Source organism: Ochotona curzoniae, unplaced genomic scaffold (genome assembly GCF_017591425.1).
Source record: "Ochotona curzoniae isolate NIBS_2020 unplaced genomic scaffold, NIBS_Ocur_1.0 contig_832, whole genome shotgun sequence".
Classification (NCBI taxonomy): Eukaryota; Metazoa; Chordata; class Mammalia; order Lagomorpha; family Ochotonidae; genus Ochotona; species Ochotona curzoniae.
The window spans coordinates 8,008,774-8,031,148 of record NW_024466580.1 but is presented as its reverse complement, the minus strand read 5'-3'; the positions used below and the strand labels follow the sequence as shown (position 1 = coordinate 8,031,148).

Sequence of the window (22,375 nt, the reverse complement as noted above, 5' to 3'; positions counted from 1 at the left end):
CACTGCCAGCCTGCCCCAGCCCCCGACCCTGTCTTCACTGTTTGCATTTATGACTGCTTAAAGACACACTCTAAGTGCTGATCACTTATCCACCATTTCGCTCCACCATGGCAGGGATGGTTTCTTTCTCTCTCTTAAAAAAATTATTTATTTTTATTGGAAAGACAGATTTACAGAGAGAAAGGAGATAGAAAGATCTTCCATTCATTGGTTCACTCCCGAAATGGCTGCAATGGCTGGAGATGGATTGATCTGAAGCCAGGAGTCAGGAGCTTCTTCCTGGTCTCCCATGTGGGCTCCACTAGGACCATCCTCCTCCGCTTTCCCAGGTCATAAGCAGGAAGCTGGATTGGAAGTGGGACATTCAGGACATGAACTGGCATCCATATAGGATAACGGTACTTATAGCTGGAGGATCAGTTAATCGAGCCATCGTGCCAGGCCCTGGCTTTCTCTTTCTTTCATTAGTGAACCCCAAGTGCCTAGATCAGTACATTAAAATGGAACTTGGAAACTATTTCTTAATTAAACCCTTGGGCTACTCATTTTCCTTTTCTCTTTGCTTCTGACTGGACAGGTGAAGTGCAATACAATCCTCATAATTCTGATCTTGGGACTGCTGAGATGCTGCATTTCTGATACGACCACCAAGAGACTGCAGAGCTAAAGCCAGCCCCTGGTGCTTCTGTAGGTGAGAACAAGAGCAGTGTATGTGTGTATGTGTGTGTGAGGTGCAGGATTCTTTGTGATGACTATTTTTATTATCACCATCTAATGTGAAGAAACACAAAGCCCATTTACTCATTCAATTAATAAAAATCCAAATATCATTGCATGTTGTGTGTGCCCTGTACGGAATTCTAGTCATGGAACTGGACTGCAATGTCCAGTTTCAGCCCTGGGGCCTTGCCCACGGTCACACAGTGGGTCTGCTGCAGGGGAGTCAGCTCCTTGGTCCGGCAACTCTTCCAATGAGACCTCCACTCTGCCTATGTGCACAGGGGTCCTATGATGCTCAGCTGAGCTGAGCCTGCAGATGGCACAGAGAGCCAGGAAGTTGAACACAGAGGGAGCTGCTAGGGAGCTCCCTGGGGTTAAGGCATCCAGCCAAGTCCAGAACCCAAGGACCGGATGGGCCTCTGATTGGGCCCATCGCCAAGCCTCACAGCGAGACGCTGTCAACATCAGTCGCATCCATTACCCTCTATGCCTCGGTCAGCACACCAGTCCAGGTCTCAGGGGGAATGGCCCATTTTCTTAAAATAGTTGGTGCAGCGTGTTGGCCTCCTTCTTATGGAAGTGATGGCCTCTTGGGAGCCGGCCAGTGTGGAGGGGTCATCTTTATCATCACCTCTCATTCTGTCAGTCAGGTCAGCGAGAGCCAGAGAGGCTGAGTATAAGACCCAAGATCACCCAGCTGGTTAGTGGTGGGACCAAGGCCGTGGCTTGTACATCTGCATCACTGTGATTCCTGAGCTGTTCTGTGACACTGGCTTTGCCACCACCAAGGGAACAGGCCAACTGTGGCCCCGGCCTGGGGCTCCCTAGTCTTGCCTCTTTCAGCTTTGCCAGCTCAACCTTTTCCCCAGCCTTCCCTCCTCAATCCCTGGCCCCCTCTCTTCTTCTGTCTCCCAGGGTAGCAAGAGCTCAGCTATAAGTTGCTCCTTGCCTGATTACATCTGAGAGCTGGAAACACAATGCTAATTAATGTGTCTGTGACTGTGGGCCCAGCTGCCGGGCGAGTGCCCACGCCCTCCCTAGGCCAGCAGGCTGTGTGAACTGGCCCTCCAGCTTCTGCGAGCACGCTGCTGGCAGATGCATATTTTAACAATGCACATCTGCTGGCTATATAATCTCTCATATTTGCCCTCCTCACTTGGCGCTTTGATGGAAGACCCCTGGAGGCCTCCTTGTGTCCCAGCCAAAGTGTTTGCTTTGCAATTCTGCTGGAATACCATCTGATTCTGCTCTTCTGTCTTCTGCAGGTTCTAATCAGACTCTTACTTTATTTAATTAAAAATCTATCTCAGGCAAATACAGACTAAATTAGGAAGCTCTCTTTCCTGGGACACGGGGAAGGCAGCTCTCATGGGGACCTGGCTGGGACATTTTTCTGTGGCTGCCATGTCACTCACAATAAAACAGACGAGGTCTTGGTTGGAGTGGGGGAGGTGGCTGGACTGGGGTGGAGAATATCTCTCTCCCCTCTGCCTACCCAGCCCCTATATTCATCTACTGCCCACAGGTGCCACTCCTGCACCTAGCAAAACTCAGCCAAGCCCTGGGTCTACTGGATTAACTTCAGGGTCAGGAGAACTGGGTAGGGGCCAGTAGCCTGGGAGAACTGGGAGGCAAGCATGGGGCAGCTCTCTCTGAGGCTTAGTTGGCTCAGGTGCCGGCATGTGATGCTGCTGGAAAGGGCTCTCAGTGATCCACAGAGGGCATCTTGTGGGAACTCCTGGAGGTGCTCCTTCTGTCTCTTCAGCTGGAATAAACATCTCCCTCCACCCCTCCCTCTGCAACACCTGGCTTTGTGCCCAGAGGGCAGTGCCAGGCCAGGCCACAGGAGACAGAAGGGAAGAATGAATGTCTCTGTGATGCAGCTACCCAAGACAAAATCAGGTGTGCTCAGACTGGAAGCCAAGGTCCTGCTTCGAGAAGCCTGGCTCCTCACCAGCCAGACAGATGCAACGCTGCTGGCACTGGGGATTGGGAGACTGGGTAAAGGGCATGAGTTTGGTTGAAAACTTGGAGCTGATGGCTTTACGTCTCTGAGACTAAATTTTCTGACCAGCAAGATGTGCTGGCTAATGCACATTTTCAGAGCACTGGCCTTTGCTCTCTTTCAGGGTAGTGGAGAGGAAGGAGGGTAAGTGGCAGGGTATGGCTGCTGAGCGAGATGCACTATAAGGACATGATGCAGATCCGTCTTCAAAAAGCCTATGGAAAATGTACTTGAAAGAGAAGTCTACTTTGGTGCAAAAAAACTTTAGGACTGGGTATAGGAAGGGGGTCTTGAAAAAAGTTCATGCGAATGCATGATATAACAAAACCTTGCATGGACTGCATTTTTTTTTTGAAGAAAAATTCATGTATCTTTTAGCTGCATTTGTTTTTCTCAGGAACTGTGGGGGATACCTGCTACTTCAGCGGGAGGTTGGGGTTATGGATGGCACTGGGGGTCCTTTCCTTGTAGCTTTCCCTGCCCCTGGAGCAGCAGGGGCAGGATCTTCCAAGGCTGGCAGGCATCCTGTACCTTAAGTTCTGATCTGATCTTGAGTTTTGCAGCCCTCAAAATCGGGGTTGGCTCCTATAGGCTCCCTCAGTCCCTATGCTCCCCTCTTGATCCTTTCCCCATTCCAGGAGAAGCTGGAGGGCTGCTGCTCCCTGGAGAGAGCCCCTAGGACACCTTGCCTGGCTTACTTACCTTGCTGCACACATGAGGCAGAATGTGTCAGGCCAGAGGGGATGCCCAGGTCAAGGGAGGGTCTGGTCTCAAGAAAGACAGCTCTGTGTTTGCTAAGCGGTCCTCCGAGGCCGCTTGGCTGCAGCGCACAGCCTCCCGTGCCCTGCTGTGTTTGGCCATGTAGATCTGAAGATAACCTGACACCCTCTTAAATATTTCATCTCCGAGCAGTGTATGCTGTACTGACTGGGCAAGAAGCTACGGCCAGCTTCTGACCTGTTGTCCAAGCTTCCTTGCATCTGTCCCAGGCTTCCGTCTCCAGTGGCCCCTGTGCCACCCCCTCCCTAGGCATGCCAGGGAGAGACTGTGGCTGACAGAGATGGCGGAACAGGGCAAGGAGCTCTTCACTTCTTTGAGTCCCAGTTTCCTGCTCTGCACCAGTTTTGAAAGCTAGGCATCTACTTGGCAAATGGGAGCTGATTACTTATGGACAAGGCCTGGTTTCCAAGGCCCTGCTTTTGGACGTTCACTTGGGAGGAGCCAGCCAGGCAGGGGTGGAGTATAAATCACAACCTGGCACACTAGGAGGTCACTGTGAGCAGGCGTGCTTGCCCAAATGAAAGAGCAGGGACCTCTTTGCATGAGGGCAGACATAGGCTTCTTCCCACAGGACCAAGGTACAGAAAGGTAGAGGGGGAGAAGGCTGATTTGCAAGAAGGGCCTGAAGTGGCACTTCCTAGGGATAACCTGAGAGCCAGGCTTCTTGGAAAGCTGGGAGGGAAGGGAGCTGGTTTGGGTCACAGGTGTCCCTGTGTGTTGTGGGGAGGAGCAAGCTTGAGGTTCCTTATGCAAGGGAGGTAGGCAGAGATGGATCTGGTGCCACCTGGCGAAGGGTCAGTTCAGAAACCAGGGACTCACACACCATGCCCCATCCTCCCTCCTGCCCATTGCCTGGTGCTTCTCTGGCTTCCAGCATACTCTCAGTGCCAGGATAAGCACTCAGGAGGAGTCCTCCTTGTCTCTGTAAGAGGCAGTCACACACAGGGGTTGGATGCCGTTGTAGGTCACTTGGCCTTCGCCTTCTGAGTTACTGGGGTGAGAGCATTCATGTTGAGTAGGAAGAGGGATATGTGCTCCTTAGTGTTCAGGGGAGAGTGTGCCTGGAGCCCTGCGGGACGCTGCCCCATTGCAGTCCCTGTAACCCGGCAGAGAGACCCTTCTTGGGGCCGAGGCTGGCACGTCCTGTGTGTCCCATGCACGTAGATGGCTCTTACCTAGGACAGTGAGACGCGCGGGGCGGGACCGGATGGCAGCCTGGATGGCCTGGCATTCGTACACGGCGTCATCCTGCAGTTCTGCCCGCAGGATCTTCAGGTGGTGCTCCCCCGACAGGTGGTTCCCCACCACCAGGTACTGAGGGTAACCTGAAGAGACAGCAGGCAGATGGAAACATCACCACAAAGACCCGCTTCAGAACACGTCCAGGTGGCTCCTCGGGGCTGCTGCAGACACTGGCTGTGCTCAGTAAGCAGGTGCTGCAAGAGACAGGGGCTGCAACACCTGACCCTGAAGGACATGACCAAGGGGGCCCTTGGTGGCTGTAACCCAGGACACTTGATGTACAATAATAAGACAATTCGCTTGTTTGTTTTCTTCCCGTCTTCCCCTCAGCCACTTGTGTCCACTCCTCCTCAGGCCCCTGGTTCGTCCCTTGGAACAAAGCCACTGTGAAGCCTTGCCTGTCTGGCATCTCACACTTAGCGGATGGCTCCAGTGCTACTGCCTGTTAATTTCTATGCTCGCTTACCCCTGAAAAGGTTTACAGTCTCATTTAATTCATAGACTTAAATTGTTCACTGCTTCAGGAAGATGAGAACTTAAACACTTCTCTATGTGGCTCAGGGAGCTGGGCCAGGGTGGAGGAGATATCTGTGAGGAACAGGTGCAGCATAGGAGACCTGCGCAGTGGCCTGCCCCGAGGCTGGCCAGGTGACCGATGGTTCAGGGCCCCCATCGCAGTGCAGCAAGCACAAAAACAAGATCTCCCCCCGCCCCAGGGTTTGTGGCAGTATGTGTGTATTATGTGTGTATGCTTTTCTTAAACTTGTATTTTCCTAAAAATGTATTTTATTTGTTTGGGATAGAGAGTGGGGATGGGACCCACCTGCCGGGTCACGTGACTACTGCTGGGCCAACCTGAAGCTAGAAGTCAGGAACTCAACCCAGGTCTTCCACGTGGGTGGTGGCAGGAAGTCAACCATTTATTTATTTTATTTATTTTTAAAAATATTTATTTTTTATTATGAAGTCAGATATACAAAGAGGAGGAGAGACAGGAAGAACTGCTATCTGCGGATTCACTCCCCAAGCAGCCGCAACGGCTGAAGCTGAGCCAGTCCGAAGCCAGGAGTCCAGATCCTCTTCTGGGTCTCCCACGCAGTTGCAGGGTCCCAAGGCTTTGGGTCATCCTCGACTGCTTTACCAGGCCAGAAGCAGGGAGCTGGATAGGAAGCAGGGCTGCTGGGATTAGAAGCAGTGGCCATATGAGATCCTGATGTGTTCAAGGCGAGGACTTTAGCCGCTAAGTTACTGCGCTGGGCCCAGAAGTCAACCATTTATTTGAGCTATCACCTGCTGCCTGCCGAGGAGCTGGAATCAGGGAGTGGAGCCAGGACTTTGAAAGCCAGAACTCTGCCATGGGATGCGGATGGCCTAAGCAGTGCCTTCACTGCCAAGTCAGATGCCAGCCCCTGTTGCTTTTATATTTGGGAGAGTTGGAGCAACTTTTATTGGAGAGGAAGCGAGAAGAGACAGAGCTGCTGAGCACGGACCCACTCGGGCGGTGAGTACGCTGGGAGGTGTGTGTCAGCTATGGTTTAGCAGCTGGCCTGTGTGTTGACGCTGTGATCAGTGAAAGTGGGGTGCCTGGGAGGAGGGAGAGGGAAATCCGGGTAGAGTGAGATGCACAGAGAGGAGACAGTAACAGCGGAAAGGAAGAAATGAGAGAGAGAGAAGGGAGAGAGATGGAGAGAGAGAGTAGGGAGAGAGAGAGGAGGGAGAGAGATGGAGAGAGAGAGGAGGGAGAGAGACAGACAGCTGGAGAGATGGTTCTGTTTCAGGGTGGATGGCAAGCAGCAGCCTTGGCCTGCAGACCATATCCAGGAGTCCTGGTCACACTGAACCTGAGGGTGCCTGTTCCAGTCCTTCCCACTGCCGCCCCACGCCCCAGGGCCTGGTTAAGCACTTAGGAGGCGCTTGGGACACTCAGGAACTTTGGGGCCCTCATACCGCTGGCGATGAATAATAGATAACTGGAAGTTTGAGGATGATAAATCATTGATCAGTTTTCCTGCTGCTGTGTAGGGCTGAATATAAATGCTCACTTACGCTGGGGCTGGCGGGCAGGCAGATCCCTCTTTCCTGCATGGCAGGGTTCACCAGCCAGTGGCTGTGTGGGTTTACACCCCACTCCCCGCCCGCCCTGTGCTCCTCCCTGTCGGGCTCCCCTCCCCTCCTCTCAGCCACTCCTCTGCGCCTTGCAGTCTCTGACACTGACCTCTGCAAGCTTCTCCTTCTGAAGTTTCCCACAGGGCAGAAATGAGCCATAGGAACAGAGGAGAAGAAAGATTTGGCCATAGTATAATTTAGAAAACAAAATGATGGGAAATAGTTGGATGGAGAGTTCTCATTTACTGATTCGATCTGCAATAGCAGGACCTGGGCCAGGGCTGGAGCCAGGAGCCAGGAACACACTCCAGGTCTCCCCCATTTGTGGCAGGGACCTCAACTCCTGGCTCAATCCATGATAACTCTCAGGGTGTGCATTAGCAGGAACCTGGAGTCAGGAGGTGGAGCTGGGTATTGAACCCTGATACTCTGATATGGGATGTGGGTGTGTCAATTGGCATGGTAACTGCAGTGCCGCATAACCAAACTGGCCTTTTAAAGAGAGGATGGGGGCTTGTGAGTGAGGCAGAAATATGCAAGACCTGTTTTCTATTATTCCAGTCTCTTAGATGGGTGAGATGTCTTCATATTGAAGCAGCACCAGCACCAACAGGCTGGGATATTATTTCAAAAGGTTCTTGACTATTTTAAGGGTTTAATAAGGACCAGGGCTGCCACAGAGGGTAGTGAGGTCTCCACCACCAGCTGGATTCAAGCAGAGAACAGAGGATCGCCTTACAGAGTTACTGCAGTAGCTGCACTGGATCAAAGAGTGGACTAGGTGAGCTCCAAGATTCCTTTTGCTCTCACAGGCCAGGGTCTTTGAAGATGGCGGGGACAGAGTTTCTACAGGGTGAGCTATGCCAAGTGCCATCAGTGATCCCTGCCAGGCTCCTGGGCCTGGTTTGTGGGTGCCTCCCGGGCAGATGAGCCCTCTAGCCTCACATCTTCCTGGCCATCGTGGTCCTCATGTGGCTGCTTGACTCTGTCACTGCAGCCTCGCAGACTAGCCAGAAATACTCACAAGGAATGGGATGCACACCAGGAGCCCAGGTATGCCGCATCTGCTCCCCGCAAGGCTAAAGCCAGGGGCTGGAAAGGGTCTGAGTCCACTGCCTGTCCTGCTGTGGCTGCTGTTCCCAGCATAGCCCCCTGCCCTTGCAGCCTGGCCTCTGGCTCCCGGAGTCCTGTGATGAGTCCTTGGTTTCCTGCAGACATCTTGGCTGGAGCTGATGTTTTTGTTGTCTTGCAAGTGATCAGCAGCAGGATTTCACTCTCATGAGCTGCTGAAAACATCAGTGATGGGTTTGTTTGTATTTGCCTAATTAGGCGGCGAGCTGGGATGTCATTCCGAGGACTGGCGGCAGCCTGGCGAAGCACAGCCTCAGAAACGGAGATCCAGAGAACGTTCTAGCTCCCTCCCAGGTGTCATGACTCTGACTACTCCGCAGGAAGGCTGCACTATTTGAAATCGTGATTCTTCAACTGAATTAGCTCAGGTCAACGGCCAGCTCTATCACTTCTTTTTTTTTTTAAGATTTATTTTTATTATTTTTTTTTATTGGAAAGCCAGATATACAGAGAGGAGAGAGAGAGGAAGATCTTCCGTCCGATGATTCACTCCCTAAGTGAGCGCAAGGGCCGATGCTATGCGGGTCCGAAGCCAGGAGCCCCTTCCGGGTCTTCCACACAGGTGCAGGGTCCCAAAGCTTCGGGCCGTCCTCAACTGCTTTCCTGGGCCACAGGCAGGGAGCTGGAAGGGAAGCGGGGCTGCCGGGATTAGAACCGGCGCCCATATGGGATCCCGGGCGTGCAAGGCGAGGACCTTAACCACTGCACCACTGCGCCACCGCGCCCGGCCCAACTCTATTACTTCTTACTTCTGTTTTCTTGGGTGAGTTTTTCTTTTTAAAGATTTATTTATTTTTGTTGAAAAGGCAGATTTACAAAGATGTTCCATCTGCTGGTTCACTCCCCAAATGACTGCAATGACCACGGCTGAGCCAATCTGGAACCAGGAGACAGGAGCTTCTTCTGGGTCTCTCATGAAGGTACAGGGTCTCAAGGCTTTGGGCCTTCCTCTTTCTCAAGCCATAAGCAGGGAGCTGGACGAGCAGTGGAGCATCCAGGACAGGTTCTGGTGCCCATACAGGATGCTGGTGCTTATAGGCAGAGGGTTAGATAGTTGAGACCACGTTCTGGTCCCCTTGAGTGAGCTTTTAACCTTGACGGGCCTTGGTTTTCTTATCAGTAAAATGGGGATAACACTTGCACTTCATGGGTTATGGTAAAAGTTAAACAGCTTAATTTATGCAAAACACATGACATAGATTTAGCAACCTATTAACGATGATTTAAGTGAGCAATAAGGCAAAAAAAAAAAAGCCAGAAATATCTCTTTTTTTAAAAAAGTCACTTATTGGGCCTGGCGTGATAGCATAGTGGTTAAAGTCCTCATCTTGCATGCGTTGGGATCCCATATGGTCGCCAGTTCTAATTCCGGTGGCCCACCTTCCCATCCAGCTCCCTGCTTCTGGCCTGGGAAAGCAGTCGAGGACGACCCAAAACCTTGGGACCCTACACCTGCACGGGAGACCTGGAAGAAGCTCCTGGCTCCTGGCTTTGGATTGGCTCAGCTCCAGCCGTTGTGGCCTGTTGTGGAGTGAACCATCGGACGGATGGTTTCCTTTCTGTCTCTCCTCTTCTCTGTGTATCTGCCTTTCCAATAAAACTAAATTTAAAAAATTCACTTATTTATGTTTGGTTTTTGTATTGAAGTATGTGTGTATGTGTGTGTGTGTGTCTGTGTGTGTAAGGGGATAGATAGACATCTCCTATCCCTTGGTTCACTTTCCAGAATTTCTGCAAAATGTGGGACTGGGCCAGCTGAAAGCCAGGGACCCATAAAAACCCATCTGAATTTCCTATGGGGGTGGCAGGGACTCCACCACTTGAGCCTTCGGGTGCCTCTGACGGTGGGTGTTAAGCAGGCAGCTGGACTTTGCAGTGGAGCCAGGACAGTCCGGGTATGCAGGTGCCCCGAATGGCGCCTTTACCAGCGGAGCAGCCTCCAAGTTTACGTCTTTAAAGGGAGAGCAGACAGGGTGTCTGTGCTGCTTGGGGTTAGTGCATTGGGTCTGCTTACACCACTGAGTCCCTTTCAATTGTGACTTTTGTATGCCTATCAAATAAAGGGGAAAATGCTGTTTTTCTTCTCTCTCCAATCACTGTAGACTTATGAGATACTGTTTGAGAATACTTTAGTTTCTTCAAAGAAAATGTTCTATCAATACCAGTGAGTGCATTTATAAATAATTTTCTTTGAATTTTCTGGTGTTGGTGACCAGAAACATTTTTTATTTTTAACCTTTTCAAAGGTTTATTTGAAAGGCAGTACTGGAGAGAGAGAAAATGAGAGAATGAGAGAGAGAGGAAGGAGAGAGAGAACTTCCATCTACTGGTTCACTCCCCAAGTAGGCCAGGCTGGACTCAGGGGCCTAGAACTCCATCCATGTCTCTTCTTATGTCATCCTCTGCTGCTCTCCCAGGCGCATTAGCAGGTTGCTGGATTGGAAGCGGTGCAGCCAGCAATCGACCCAACACCATGTGAGATGAAAACATCTTGGGCAGTGGTCCAATTTGCTGCACTACCACACTGGCCCCCAGAAAGACATTAAGGGTTTCAGCAAGGGTGGGATTCCAACGCAAAAGGCCTCAGCCTCAGGTTTCCTGTAGGAAAAGTTCTCTGTGCTGGAAATACTTGCTGCATTAACTCAAGGTGTGGTGCTCACAAGGACAGAATTGGGCAGGAAAGCAGTGTTAAGGGATACTCTGGTATCTTTCATTTTGCCACACTTTCTCAGGAGTTGGAGTTTATTGGCCCTCTAGGTGGAGAGGACTGATCTTCAAATGGACTCTAACTGGATGCTAAGGAGTCAGTGGCCTTCTTGACCACCAACCCAACAAGTCACAACATGGCAGCAGACCGAAGACTGAAAACCATGGACCAGGAGACAGCCTCCTTCACCAGGAACATGGGTAGAACCACGTTCAGAACTGCCCAGGGCACGAGCTGCTCTAGTCGGGGAAGACTGCGATGTACTCACAGTACTTCCAGTATCTCTGGGGAGCTCAAAGTCTCTGAAATGGCTTGACTGCCAGTATAACAGACTTTACAGCAGCCCGGAATGTTGTGCAGATAACTGTGTATTTTATTCACACTCAGCTGGGCTGCAGCATCCAAATCCTGCCACTGTTATTGACCAATGCTATCATGTTTCAATATACATTTTTGGCAAGACATAACTCACATTTTAAAATATTAATTTCCCAGCCAACACAGTCCTGAGTGCACTTTGATTTTTTTATTTTCCTGCAGCTGTGCACCTCATGAGAGGCAAAGCGGCTTCCCAGCTTAATCTGAGTCCTCCTATCTTCCTCCACCCACAGTCATTCCCAGATCACAGGCAGGAGCGCCCAGCTCCGTCCTGAATCCGACTGTTGATGCCAAGCCTCCCCAGACAATCCTGTGCCTACCTGCTCAGGGGCAGAGGAGTGATGGCAACACGATTCTACTATTGTTCTCCCAGAGGAGGAAACAGATGGGATCGCACCTCTTGATAGTTAACAAAGTACCCAATGCAGCACCTACCTGCCTTGGGTCACACACCAGCCCCTAGCAGCCAGGGAATGCCTGCAACTTAGTTCTATGCTGAAGCCAGCCTGGGGAGGCTGGACTGTTGGGCTATTTTTATTTTTTAAGACACGTTCTGCCTTTTCCTTTCTTTCCATACATGCTGATCGCCCTGTGGTCAGCTGGCTTGCTGTGTGAGTTCTTGGGTTACCCGGCTCTCTTCATTGGAAGGTAAGCCTGGTAGAAGCAGGTGGCAGCTCTGTCTCTTTTACAACTGCACCTTGATACATGGGGGACACATTTTGGGCCAAGAAACAGGCTCACTGGAATTCTGAACATCTGGGTAGACTGTGGGCAGAGCCTCCCCGGCAGCTTGGGGCTGTGCTGTGCTTGTGGCTCACTAACTCCTTACCAGAGGCCCTCGCAATCCTGGGCCGCCTGTGTTCTGGGTTTCCAAGTCTGGGGAAGGGGAGCCCTCTGCAGGGCCTTACACAGCTTGTGGTCTCACATCCCCTTGGCCCTGCCAGGCTGACTCTGTCCAGGCTGCAGCAGTGGTCACCCCAAGCCCCATGCAGATGTGTGGGTGGGAGAGCAGTGACAGATGCCAAGCCTGCTGGAGAGGTCTGGGATACTCACTTGAGAGGTCCCGGCCCACGCCCAGAGCCAAGCCGTCCTTGATCCACAGAACGAAGCCATCGTATTCAGGGATGGCACACAGCAGTGTCACCGGCTGTCCAGACACCACCACCTGGTCCTGGGGCTGCTGGCTGAAGGAGTAGGCTTGGCCTAGGAAAGAGACAAAGCAGGTCGGTCAGTTCTGTGCTGTGGAGGCAGTGGAGCAGGAGGCTGGTAGGAGCCCAGACCTGCCTGTGGACCTGGTTTCCTGCTGTGGCGGTCCTGAGAGGCCCTGCTTTGCATCCCCTCCCTCGCCCCAACCAGGCCTGCTCCTCTGGTCTGTGCTCTGGGTTCTGCTGCCCTACTCAGCTGCACTTGCTTGGCTCAGACTTCCATCTCTAGGTATGGGGTGACAATAGGCACAGTGTTTGGTGGGGTTCCTGACTCAGTAGGGCTGCAGGCTGGGAACTGGCATGGGTCTGCTTAAACCTGAGGATTCCAGACATGACGTGTTTGCGTCAGCGTTTCTTAGCATGGGTCTAGGGTAGAATTGAGCATGGTGGCACAGCGTGGTGGAGGGTGTGGCTGAGGGAACAGGTGGCTGTGATGTCACTCTTCCCTTCTTTTCTGCAGTGTATACCCTCCTGCCACCTTGCCATAGCTTGGAGTAAACTCATCAGTGGCCCCCACGCCTCCCATTCACACTTCTAAACAAGACAGCACGGAACCCGTGAAGCTAATCAGTTCATATTTTATTAAACAAACACATGGCGTGTACAAGATGCCACCCTCTGTTCTAAGGTTTTAAAATATTAGCCTATTAATATTTTCATCCTCACAAGAGGCTAAAAATAGCTGGCCCTATTTTCAGCCCCATTTTCCAGATGAGGAAAAGAGGTGGAGGCTGAGCCCGGGAGCCACATGTGTTAGTTATGGAGCACGCACTGTGGGCGCCTGCTCTCTCCCTGTCACAGTGAAGTGCACACCTCATGGCAGGGGCCGGTGTTGTGGAGTCTCAGGGGTCCACGGGGCTGCCCTGGAGCTGTCCAGCAGTGGGGCCAGGGTGGAGAGTCCATGCCTTTCTGGCTACAAGACCATATTTCCAGCTCCCCCACCTGGCCATGGAGGGAACTGCTTATAACAGGGGACAGTGTTCCCTGGGAGTCCACAGAGTGGATAATGGGGCCTTGACAGTTGCTGACCATCTGGCCCACAGTGTGATCCAGGCTTAACATTCCCCCTTATAAATAGCTGGGTTGCTGTCCCTATTTTACAGAAAACAAGTCAGGATCAGAGGGGCACAGGAGCCTGCCCCCATATCACACAGCTAATGAGTGGTGGAGCTGAGATTCACCTCTTTGCTCTACAGATCCTGACACAGCAGGGGCGAAACTGTAACTGGCAGGCCAGCTGCTCCCCACAGGTTCATTCCACCCACCTGGGAAAGCCTGGGATGGCCACTCAGGTGCTGGGCATGGCTGCTGCCCGCTGTGGGGATGCAAAAGCCCAGGCTTGGACCACATTCTGGGCACAGTTCTCAGCAGCAGAGGCCTCAGCCAAGGAGAGAACTGGGGTGTTGACACTGAGGGGGGCTGGAGGTGGCAGCCGAGTGTGTGTGTGTGGCCTACCAGAGGCAGAGACACACAGCCTGTGCCACAGAACCCATGGCCCCTAAGATGGGGGTGGGTGGGGCTGGGTTGGGTTCTTAGCCTGAGAGCTTGGTTGGATCTCACAAGAATCTTATTAACAATGGAATTGGCCTTGAATGGTGGGGGTAACACTCTTTATTCTGATTTGAGCTTTACAAATTAGATTTCATAGGACATTTTAATCAGCCATGAGCAGTGGCCTTCTTCTTTTCCTCCCCTCCCTCTCTCTCGCTCTGTGCCTCTTCAAATTCTCTGTTGTAATTAGTGTGTTCCTGGCACGGAAACAGGAGAGAAAAGGAGGGAAGAAATGAGGGAAGGGGGAGATGAGGGAAAGATGGGAGGAACAGAAGAAGAGTCAAAGAGGGTTGGGGAGGGAGGAGAGGGGGAGAGAGGCAAAGGGAGGGGAGAGGAGGGGAGAGAGGGGAGGGAAGGGTAGGGGAACGAAGGGTAGGGAAAGGAGGTGGGCTGAGGGGTAGGGAGTGCAGGGAGACAGGGTCGCCAAGGGACCTTACTTCCTACTCTAATGAGGATTTCACAGCTCATTCTTTTATCTCAACATCTTCCTTGCAGGAAGGACTACGTCAGTCAGCTGCAGTAGATGCTATCAGAGAGAATTATCAGGTTGTCAGCTAGGAGCTGAGGAGGTTATAATGAGAGGGCTGTAAACCAGGGGGTGCCCGAGCCCCCCTGGACGTGTCCATCAGTCCTGGGATCCTTCACCCCTGCCTCTCGTGGTCCTTCGCTGTGGAGTTGGGGCCAGGAGAGCTCCCCAGGGAGGAGGCATCTGTCACCGTGGCAACCAGCCTCTGAGGGACCGTGTGGTGCTGGGAGGGGGCTCAGAGTGGAGGTGGTGTGGAGCTGACCTCTCAGGCAGTTGTCACAGTGCCACTCTGGGGAGTTCTCCAGAGCCAGGAGCTGGGGCAGGTATGCGAGTCCCCCTACCCCCATACCACCTGGGATCTGGGAGGGGGCTGAGTAGAGTGTCTTCCCTGCTGTCCCCGCAGCTACCCCCAACAGTTTCAACTGTTTGTTTGGACTCTTTTGGTATTTCTGGGGGAGTTGGCTATACAACATAATCTCAGAAACCCTCCTGAAGGACATGACCTACAAATTACTTTGCTGCGGGACAGCTAATGCCTTCTGGATCATTTTCTTTTGCAATATAATTTTAATTTTTGTGCATTATGTTTAAGCCACTAAAATTTCCTTTTTCTTTTAAGCCAGCGAAATGCCTTTTCAAATGGGTCATATGCCGAGTGTTATCATCAGTGTGGGTAGTGCTGAAGGGCTGTGGAGGAAGAGGAGGTGGAAGGAGGTTGCCACGGAACTCACCCAGAGACCTTTTCTTGGGATTCAAGGACTCCTGGGGGGCACCGAGTATAAGTCAAGGGTATTGGTTTATTGCTAGAAAACTGCTCCTTATATATCCAAAACACCTGTTTCACGACAAACCAACATGCACCCCTATGTTCATAGCAGCACAATCAGTAATTGCAAAAACATGGAAGCAACCAAAATGCCCATCAGCAGAAGATTGGATAAGAAAGCTTTGGTTCATCTACTCCATGGAATACTACTCAGCTATTAAAAAAAACAAAATGCAGTTCTTTTTGGCTAAATGGGCCCAACTGGAAACTATAATGCTAAGGGAAATGAGCGAATCCCAAAAGGTTAGATACCACATGTTTGCCTTGATTTAACCTGTAATTTTTGTTTGGTTGTTTGTTACTTTTTGAACCTGTCATTGATACTGTCTCAACCCAGATGTTTTGAAGAATTGAACTTGCATTATTTTTAACATATTGTTTACTCAATACTATGTCAATTAATTCCATAACATTGTATATTGATGCTGATGTTTTGTTGGGGCTTTTAACTGACTGGAACTTTACTCTGTTAGCTCTACCTTTAACACCTGCCACCATCGTCTGCCCCAGGTTGTCCTCAGGCTCCTATTCCTTGTGATGACAGGGATCTCCTGAAGTCCCACAGCTGGTGCCACCTCCCCCTTCCACGTTTTATTTTTGATAATGGTTTAATTTATATTAGAGAGAGACAGAGAGAACATGCAATTCTATGCACTCATTTACTCCCCAAGTTTCCGCAACAAGGGGATTTTATCCAAGTCTCCCACGTGAGTGACAGGGACCCATGTATTGGAACTGTCATTGCTGCCTCCAGGGTCTATCCTAACAAGAAGCTGATGCTTGGGACTGAACCCAAGTCCTCTTTGTTTTTTGTTTTGTTTGAAAGAAATTAACTAATTTTTGAGAGGCAGGGGGGACTGGGAGAGCTGGCCTGTGCTCTGCTTTGGATGTCTCAGCAGCATGGAGGCTGGCCTGCCTTGCCTCACACTCACTCTCATTCCTGCTGCTACCATAGTTCTTTCAGAGCACTGCACACTCCCGACCTCATGCATGGTAAGGCTGCGTAGGGTGTTGTCTCCCCATCCACTTCTCCTGCTCCAAAGTGGGACTCCCCTTCTCCCAAGTGCTCTGCAGTGCCCCCGTGTGGCTGCTCACATCCTCCATACTCTAGGTGGGTTGTACCCCAAGCCCTGGCTTCCCTGGTACCCCTCCGCACCAGCCAGGTACACAAACTTTGAGTGTAGCTCTGTTGGCTGTGCTTGTGTGCTTGTCATTATGACAGTTTCCTGAGAGCAGGAAAGTTGTTTTCGTGTTCTAAGTACTGAGCAGGTGGATACTGCACTGACCATACCTCTGGGAAGGGAAAGCTGAGACAGAGCAGAAGGGCCGCAGGCTCAAAGAGTCTGGCTTCCAGAGGGAACCACAGCTGAGTTATTTGCCAAGATCCACTTGATGCATGCATTTGTGTGCTTGGCATTGGCTTTGCATGTTGGCCATCACTACCCGTATTTTATAGATAAACTGAGGTTCATAGAAATAAGGAGACTGGCCTGAGGCCACGGGGTGAGCCTAGGCGTCCTTCAAATCCAAGAGTCTAGGGGTACATCGACCCTGTTTCCTCCCCTTGCTGGCTGCTTGCTGGAACTGGATTTTGATTCTGAATACCAGCCAGCCAGAAGCATTTGGTCATCTACAGGAGGAAAAGAGCAGGCCCCTCAACTTTCTACGTCCACCTTTGCAGCTATGTCAAGTGCAAAACCTACCCTGCCACCACCCCAGGAGCAACAGAAAGGAGGTATAGTAGTTACTGCTGCTATTAGTTTCACATTTATGTATTGTGTGTCTTCTGTGAGTAACTGTATACAGGTGATTCTGTAAGTAATGTATACAATGGTTCAAGTTGGAATTTTTGATTTTACAACACATTCTGTTGAAATGGGCCTAGGAGGTTTGAGGTTGGCCCTTTTCCAGGCTGGTGCTGTGTGGCCTGATCTTCCCCAATGTAGCAGTGGGCATAGCGCCTGGGTAGTTTCATACCATGAGAGGAACCCCTGGTGCTCTGTGGAGGCTAGGTAAGTCTGGTCCTGAGCATTTCCCAGCTATGAAGGGCTGGCAGGGATGAGGCTTGTCGGAAGGCAAGTAGCATCCGTGGCATAGCGAGTTTCACTACTACAACATCCACAGTAGCTGGTAGGCACTTTGGGGAATTGGCAGACGCTATTCTCCCAGGGGCCACGTGAAGATGAAGCTGTCAGGTCACAGGTACTGGTGGAGATGAGGGCAGTCAGCCCCTGCAGCCTTGCTCCAGAGTCGTATGTTAAGGTCCTTGTGTGGACCTTGCATGATTTACAACATAGCCCTGGCAACTTGGGAAGTCAGGGAAGACTCCTCCAGTGTTCCCATGCTGCTGCCAGTGACCAGTGTCTGCAAAGTCTCAAGGAAAAGCCTACAGGTGCGTGGGGGCTAACTGCCCTCCCCAGGCTTCTGAGTATTGTTCTCGGGCCCATGATGCTCTGGGCAGCTCTGACTCGGCTGGGCAGCAGGAGAACCCCGTGCCAAGGAGACACCAGCCTACAGGTGCTCTGTCTTGCTCTGTCCCTTACAACTACATGGCCCTAGAGAGACCCCGTCCCTTGCTGTGTGCCCTTTAGGAAAGTGGTAGACAGTGGGGTGGTAAGCAGAGGGGCCTGGGACTCGGACTCGCTGTGGGTTTGAATCCTGGTTCTGCATTAAACGTACCAAACCTCAGTCTTTCTATTTGTTAAATGGGTCAGTCCAGAAAGGGCCTGGCTCACACCAAGTGCTCGTTGGGAATGCTCTTCTTGCTTTCCCAAAGCTACTTCTGTTTTGACTGCCAGGCTGTGGCTGCTGAGCTCTGTAGGAGTAGGGCCTGAGGAGCACTACCTGTGACCTTGATGGCTCTCTCTTGGCATAGAAGAGTGGGCTTTTCATTAATGTCCAATGACACGCTGAGATGAGTTTTTCATCACAGATAGGAACAGGGTCCCCTCTGTAAGAGGCTACAGTTTCTGATGTCCTGGCATTGGAACGGAGAAGCACAGATGTGGTCAGCAACTGGTCAGGTATAGTGAGCACACCCAGGGCCAGGGAGGAGAAGTGAGAAGATAAAAGTGTCCTCCATGCTTTAGGGGGCTGCTGGGCTTAATGAGCTTGGTGGGCTTGCCTTTCCAGTAGCAAGTTTTAGCTTCTGTGTGCAGAGAAAGGCTGCATGTGTCCCTGGCGTCTGTACAGGTATGTAAGCTGGGTCTGGCTGCAATAATCTAGGAATTTGCATGGTTCATGCGCTAGGTGTTATAGGAAAGTGTTTCTGCTTGGGTCCTGTATCATAGAGAGAGGAGCCCTGCAAACCTGGCACCCCAGAGACCCTGGGGCAAAGCTAGACCTGACGCCTGAGATGGCTGTGTTGCTGCTGTGGCCTGGGCAATGCCTGATTGGGGAGGTGGGCATCCTGGGCTTCGGAGCAGAGGCAGAGTCTGGGGAAATGCAAATGGGAGTGGGCTTGGTTCCAACAGTCCCTCTGGTAGTGTGCTGTGTCCCAGCTCAGCAGCTGGAAGGAGCGGGGCCAGGGCTCTCGGGAGCTTTCACTCAGAACTGTAGGGAGCAGCACCGGCTTTGGCGGGTGGGATAAATGGGAAGTGGGCTCCCCTGGACGTGTCCCACACAGCCATGTGTGTACTGAGGCAGTGGGGCTGCGTGAGGCTCTCCAGAGGGCAGCAGGTGCTGGTGAGGTTAGTGGGAGTAACACGGAAGTGACAGCAGGTGGCATTGAAAGGGGCAGGTGCAGCCTGGTCCAGGGAGAGGAATGGGGAGCAGGACACTTGGTGGTGTCCTTACCATCCTCAGTGTCAGCACAGCTGGTGGCTGCTCCTCCTACAACCTGTACAGCCATCCTCAGTGTCAGCACAGCTGGTGGCTGCCGCTCCTACAACCTGTACAGCCATCCTTAGTGTCAGCACAGCTGGTGGTTGCCCCTCCTGCAACCTGTACAGCCATCCTCCTCTGCAAGTGGAAGTTCTCTCTCAGGACCCCTCCAGGCTGCCCCTGTACATTCTTCTCGCTGGCTCATACCTTTGTCTCCATCCCGTCCCCAGACCCCCAGCTTCACCATGCTTCCCTTACCTCTGTCTCTTTTTGGGGACTCACCAGCACTCATTTGCCTTGAAGGGACTCTCACCATCTGGTTGTGGAGGTCCCTGCTGTCTTCTAGACATTTAAGATGCTGAAGAACCCTGGCTCCTCTCCAAGCTCACACATTGCCGGCCCCTGCTCTGAGATCATCCCTCAATCCCCGTGCACTTCCGGGGGAGGGAAGCGGCATCTTGCCATGGAAGACTGAGATTGCCAGGCCCAAATCACCTTGAACGATGGGTTTATAGCAGTACCCAGGCTCTGGTTGCCATGGCAGATGCATAAGTATATTTATTTATTTAATTATTTTTGGCAGGGGCTGGTGGTGGACAGAACTGACTTTTGAATCCCATACTGTTCCAGGCAGATTTTTTTCTCCTTCAATTTCATGCAAACCACTTAAAATATTTGTAAAATCTTATTTATCTGAGAGTGAGAGATATCCATTGGTTCGTTCCCTAAATGCCACAAAAGCTAGATAAAACCAGGAGCCTGAACTCAGTCCAGGTCTCCTATGTGGGAAGCAGAACTCAAAGGTTTGAGCCATCACTGCTGTGCGCCAGGGTCTGCATTCACAGGAAGCTGAATCAAGAATCAGAGTCAGGAGTCAAACCCATGAGCTCCAGTACAGGGTGTGGGCATCTCAGCTGTCAGGCTAAGCTCCCACCGTGAGCAGTTATGATTTTGATTGAACAAATGGTATTCTTACAGAATCCTGGTAAGGTTCAGATTTAGAATTTTAGGAAGAAATGTTTCCTTTCCCTCTTGGGCTAAAACCTAAGCCACAAAGGTCGAGGTGCGGATCTCAGAGGGCTCCCTTCTCCCTCTCCACTTTCCCCTCCACTAACCCCTCCCTTCCCTCTCCCAGAACCCTCACCTATCTCCCCTATATCTCTTACTTCTTAACTGACCCAGGTTAATTTTGGGGGACCTCTGGAAGGGACATTGATCTGGCTGTGTTTAAGGTCCAAGCACTGTGGAATGCTCAGGAAAATGGCCCACAGTCCCTTGGTCCTCAATCACCTGTTTTGAAGACCTGACTGGAGGATACCTGCCACCTCTGCTTGGAATCCCTAGCCAACGTGTGGGTCATCTTCTCGGGCCTGGGTCTGGGCCCCACAGCAGCAGCCTAGGACAGAGCTCTGGCCCTGTGATCAGCAATATGATCTGGGGCAAGTTCTTACTCTCTCTGAGCCTTGGTTTCCATATCTAGAAAAATTGGGTGACCCAGCTACATGCCCTGGTGCATGGAAGTGTCTCATCAAGTTCTCATGATGAATCTCTCCTGAGCTCAGGCCCAGGGCAGTACCTGTTGCAAGGGGTTCTGGAGCTGAGATCTTGCAGATTTTCAGGTGAACTGATGCAGACTGTGTCTTCTCTGAAGTTGTGCAGGTGAGAGGTCCTAAGGCTCTGGTCATCCAGCAGCTGTGCCACTAATGCCACCACCTATCCCATCAGACCCTGGGGGTCTCTGGCAGTGGCTGGCCAGCCAGGCAGAAAGGCCCAAAGGCCACTGTCTGCTCTTCTGTCAGTGGCCAACTGAGGAAGGCTTAGGAACTTTCTCTCCTAGCCTGGAATCCTCAGACTGCCCCTAGTGGGATTCAGGGAAGTCTCCCCTGTCCTCAGAAGGCAGCAAATGGGAGCATGGGAAGAAGAAGGAGCCAGCTCCACAGTGAGGATGATACAGCTCCAACTCCACCTGCAGGTCTAATCATTGGCTTCTGATGTTTTCCTGGGGCTTAGCACAGAGCTCTGAGCTCTGGGAAATTTTGCAGAATGTGCTGTTGTGGCCAGCTTGGGGGAGGGTGACTTATGGACTGATGTTTATGGCAGGTCTAAGGGGCACCAGTGTGGCCTCAGGCAGGGGCAGGAGCCAGTTCAGCAGACTCCAAGGCCCTGGGCTGGCCATGGGCATAGAGGTGCCATTGACATTTCTTCTGCTACCAGGAGCTTTGAGACTGGGGAGAGCAGACATGTGCACAGGCACTAGAACAGCAGGAGGTTCATGGATGGAGGCCCTGATTCTACCTGGTCTGGGCTGATCCCTGGTATTGTCATCACAGCTGTGTGCCCTCGAGACTCTGGGTCCCTCGGAGCCTCAGTTTCCCCTCAGCAGAGCAGCTGTCACCTGTTGGGCTACCTCTGAGAACAGAACACTTTGGGTAAAGTGTACAGACAGAACTCTGCCTGCCCTCGTGATGAGGTCCCCACTGTGACTGGCACTTGGTGCATGTGCGTGTGTGTGTGTGTGTGTGTGTGTATGTATGTGCGCGTGCATGTGGATGTGTTTCAAGGACAAAGCCCTGGGATGAAGTGGTGGGTTTGATGGTGCAGACCCTCCAAGGGGGATGAGATCTTTGTGCTTAGGGAAGAGCTGTCAGGTCTGAGCTTTTAGGAATGTCACTGCAGTAATAGCAAAGAGGGTAGAGGACGGAAGAGTTGGAAGTCACGGAGACTGACGTGGCTGCCATAAGGGTTCAGGCAAAAGTTGTGTTTGTGGAAAGATGGCAGTGGATTCAGATGCCACCCATTTGGATTCCCTGAGCAGGGGAGGAGGGAGCGGTGTAAAAGACCCTCGGGCCTGGCCTGCAGGATGATGGCGTGAACGGGAACAGCAGAGCCTTCTGCTCTCTCAGAGCAGGTGTGAATTTCAGACTGTGGGCTTGTTGTCAGGTGTCGATGGAGAGGGCCCTGGCGTGGCCCAGATGCAGTCGAATCTCCGGGTCTGGAGTGGGAAGGCATGAACAGCTCACACTTGCTGAGCACTCACCATGGGTTAGACTGCAGGAGAAGGCTTTGTGTGCCCTGCCACCAGGTGATGACCTGAGAACTCATCTCATGCCGATGTGGAAAATCACAGATGCCGAAGTGACTACCAAGTGGGGAGAGGTTAGGAGCAGTTGCTTTGAGAGGGCACCTAGCTCCCATCTGGGTGTATACAGGCTTCAGGCCCTGCCGGGATGGCTAGGTATCATCTGGCCCCATTCTCCTCTAGATGGAGAATAGCTGTCCAAATAGAAGAACCAAATAGGGGTAGAAGCCAGAGCTCCATCTGCATTGTCTGCTTCTCTTAGAGAGAGAAACTTGGAAACACTTTCAGCCCCAGCAT

The 22,375-nt window shown here is 51.8% G+C and overlaps 1 protein-coding gene across 3 annotated transcripts in view; it reads right to left on the bottom strand.

The window, feature by feature from the left end:
- KIRREL3 (kirre like nephrin family adhesion molecule 3) overlaps positions 1–22,375 on the bottom strand; it is a 538,030-nt gene that overhangs the window by 69,495 nt on the left and 446,160 nt on the right. For all 3 annotated transcript variants that reach the window (XM_040992686.1, XM_040992684.1, XM_040992685.1), the window contains 2 exons: positions 12,123–12,272; positions 4,681–4,830 (listed from right to left, as the gene is read on the bottom strand). In XM_040992686.1, the coding sequence (XP_040848620.1) occupies positions 4,681–4,830; positions 12,123–12,272 (300 nt within the window). The remainder of the gene's footprint in view (positions 1–4,680; positions 4,831–12,122; positions 12,273–22,375) is intronic.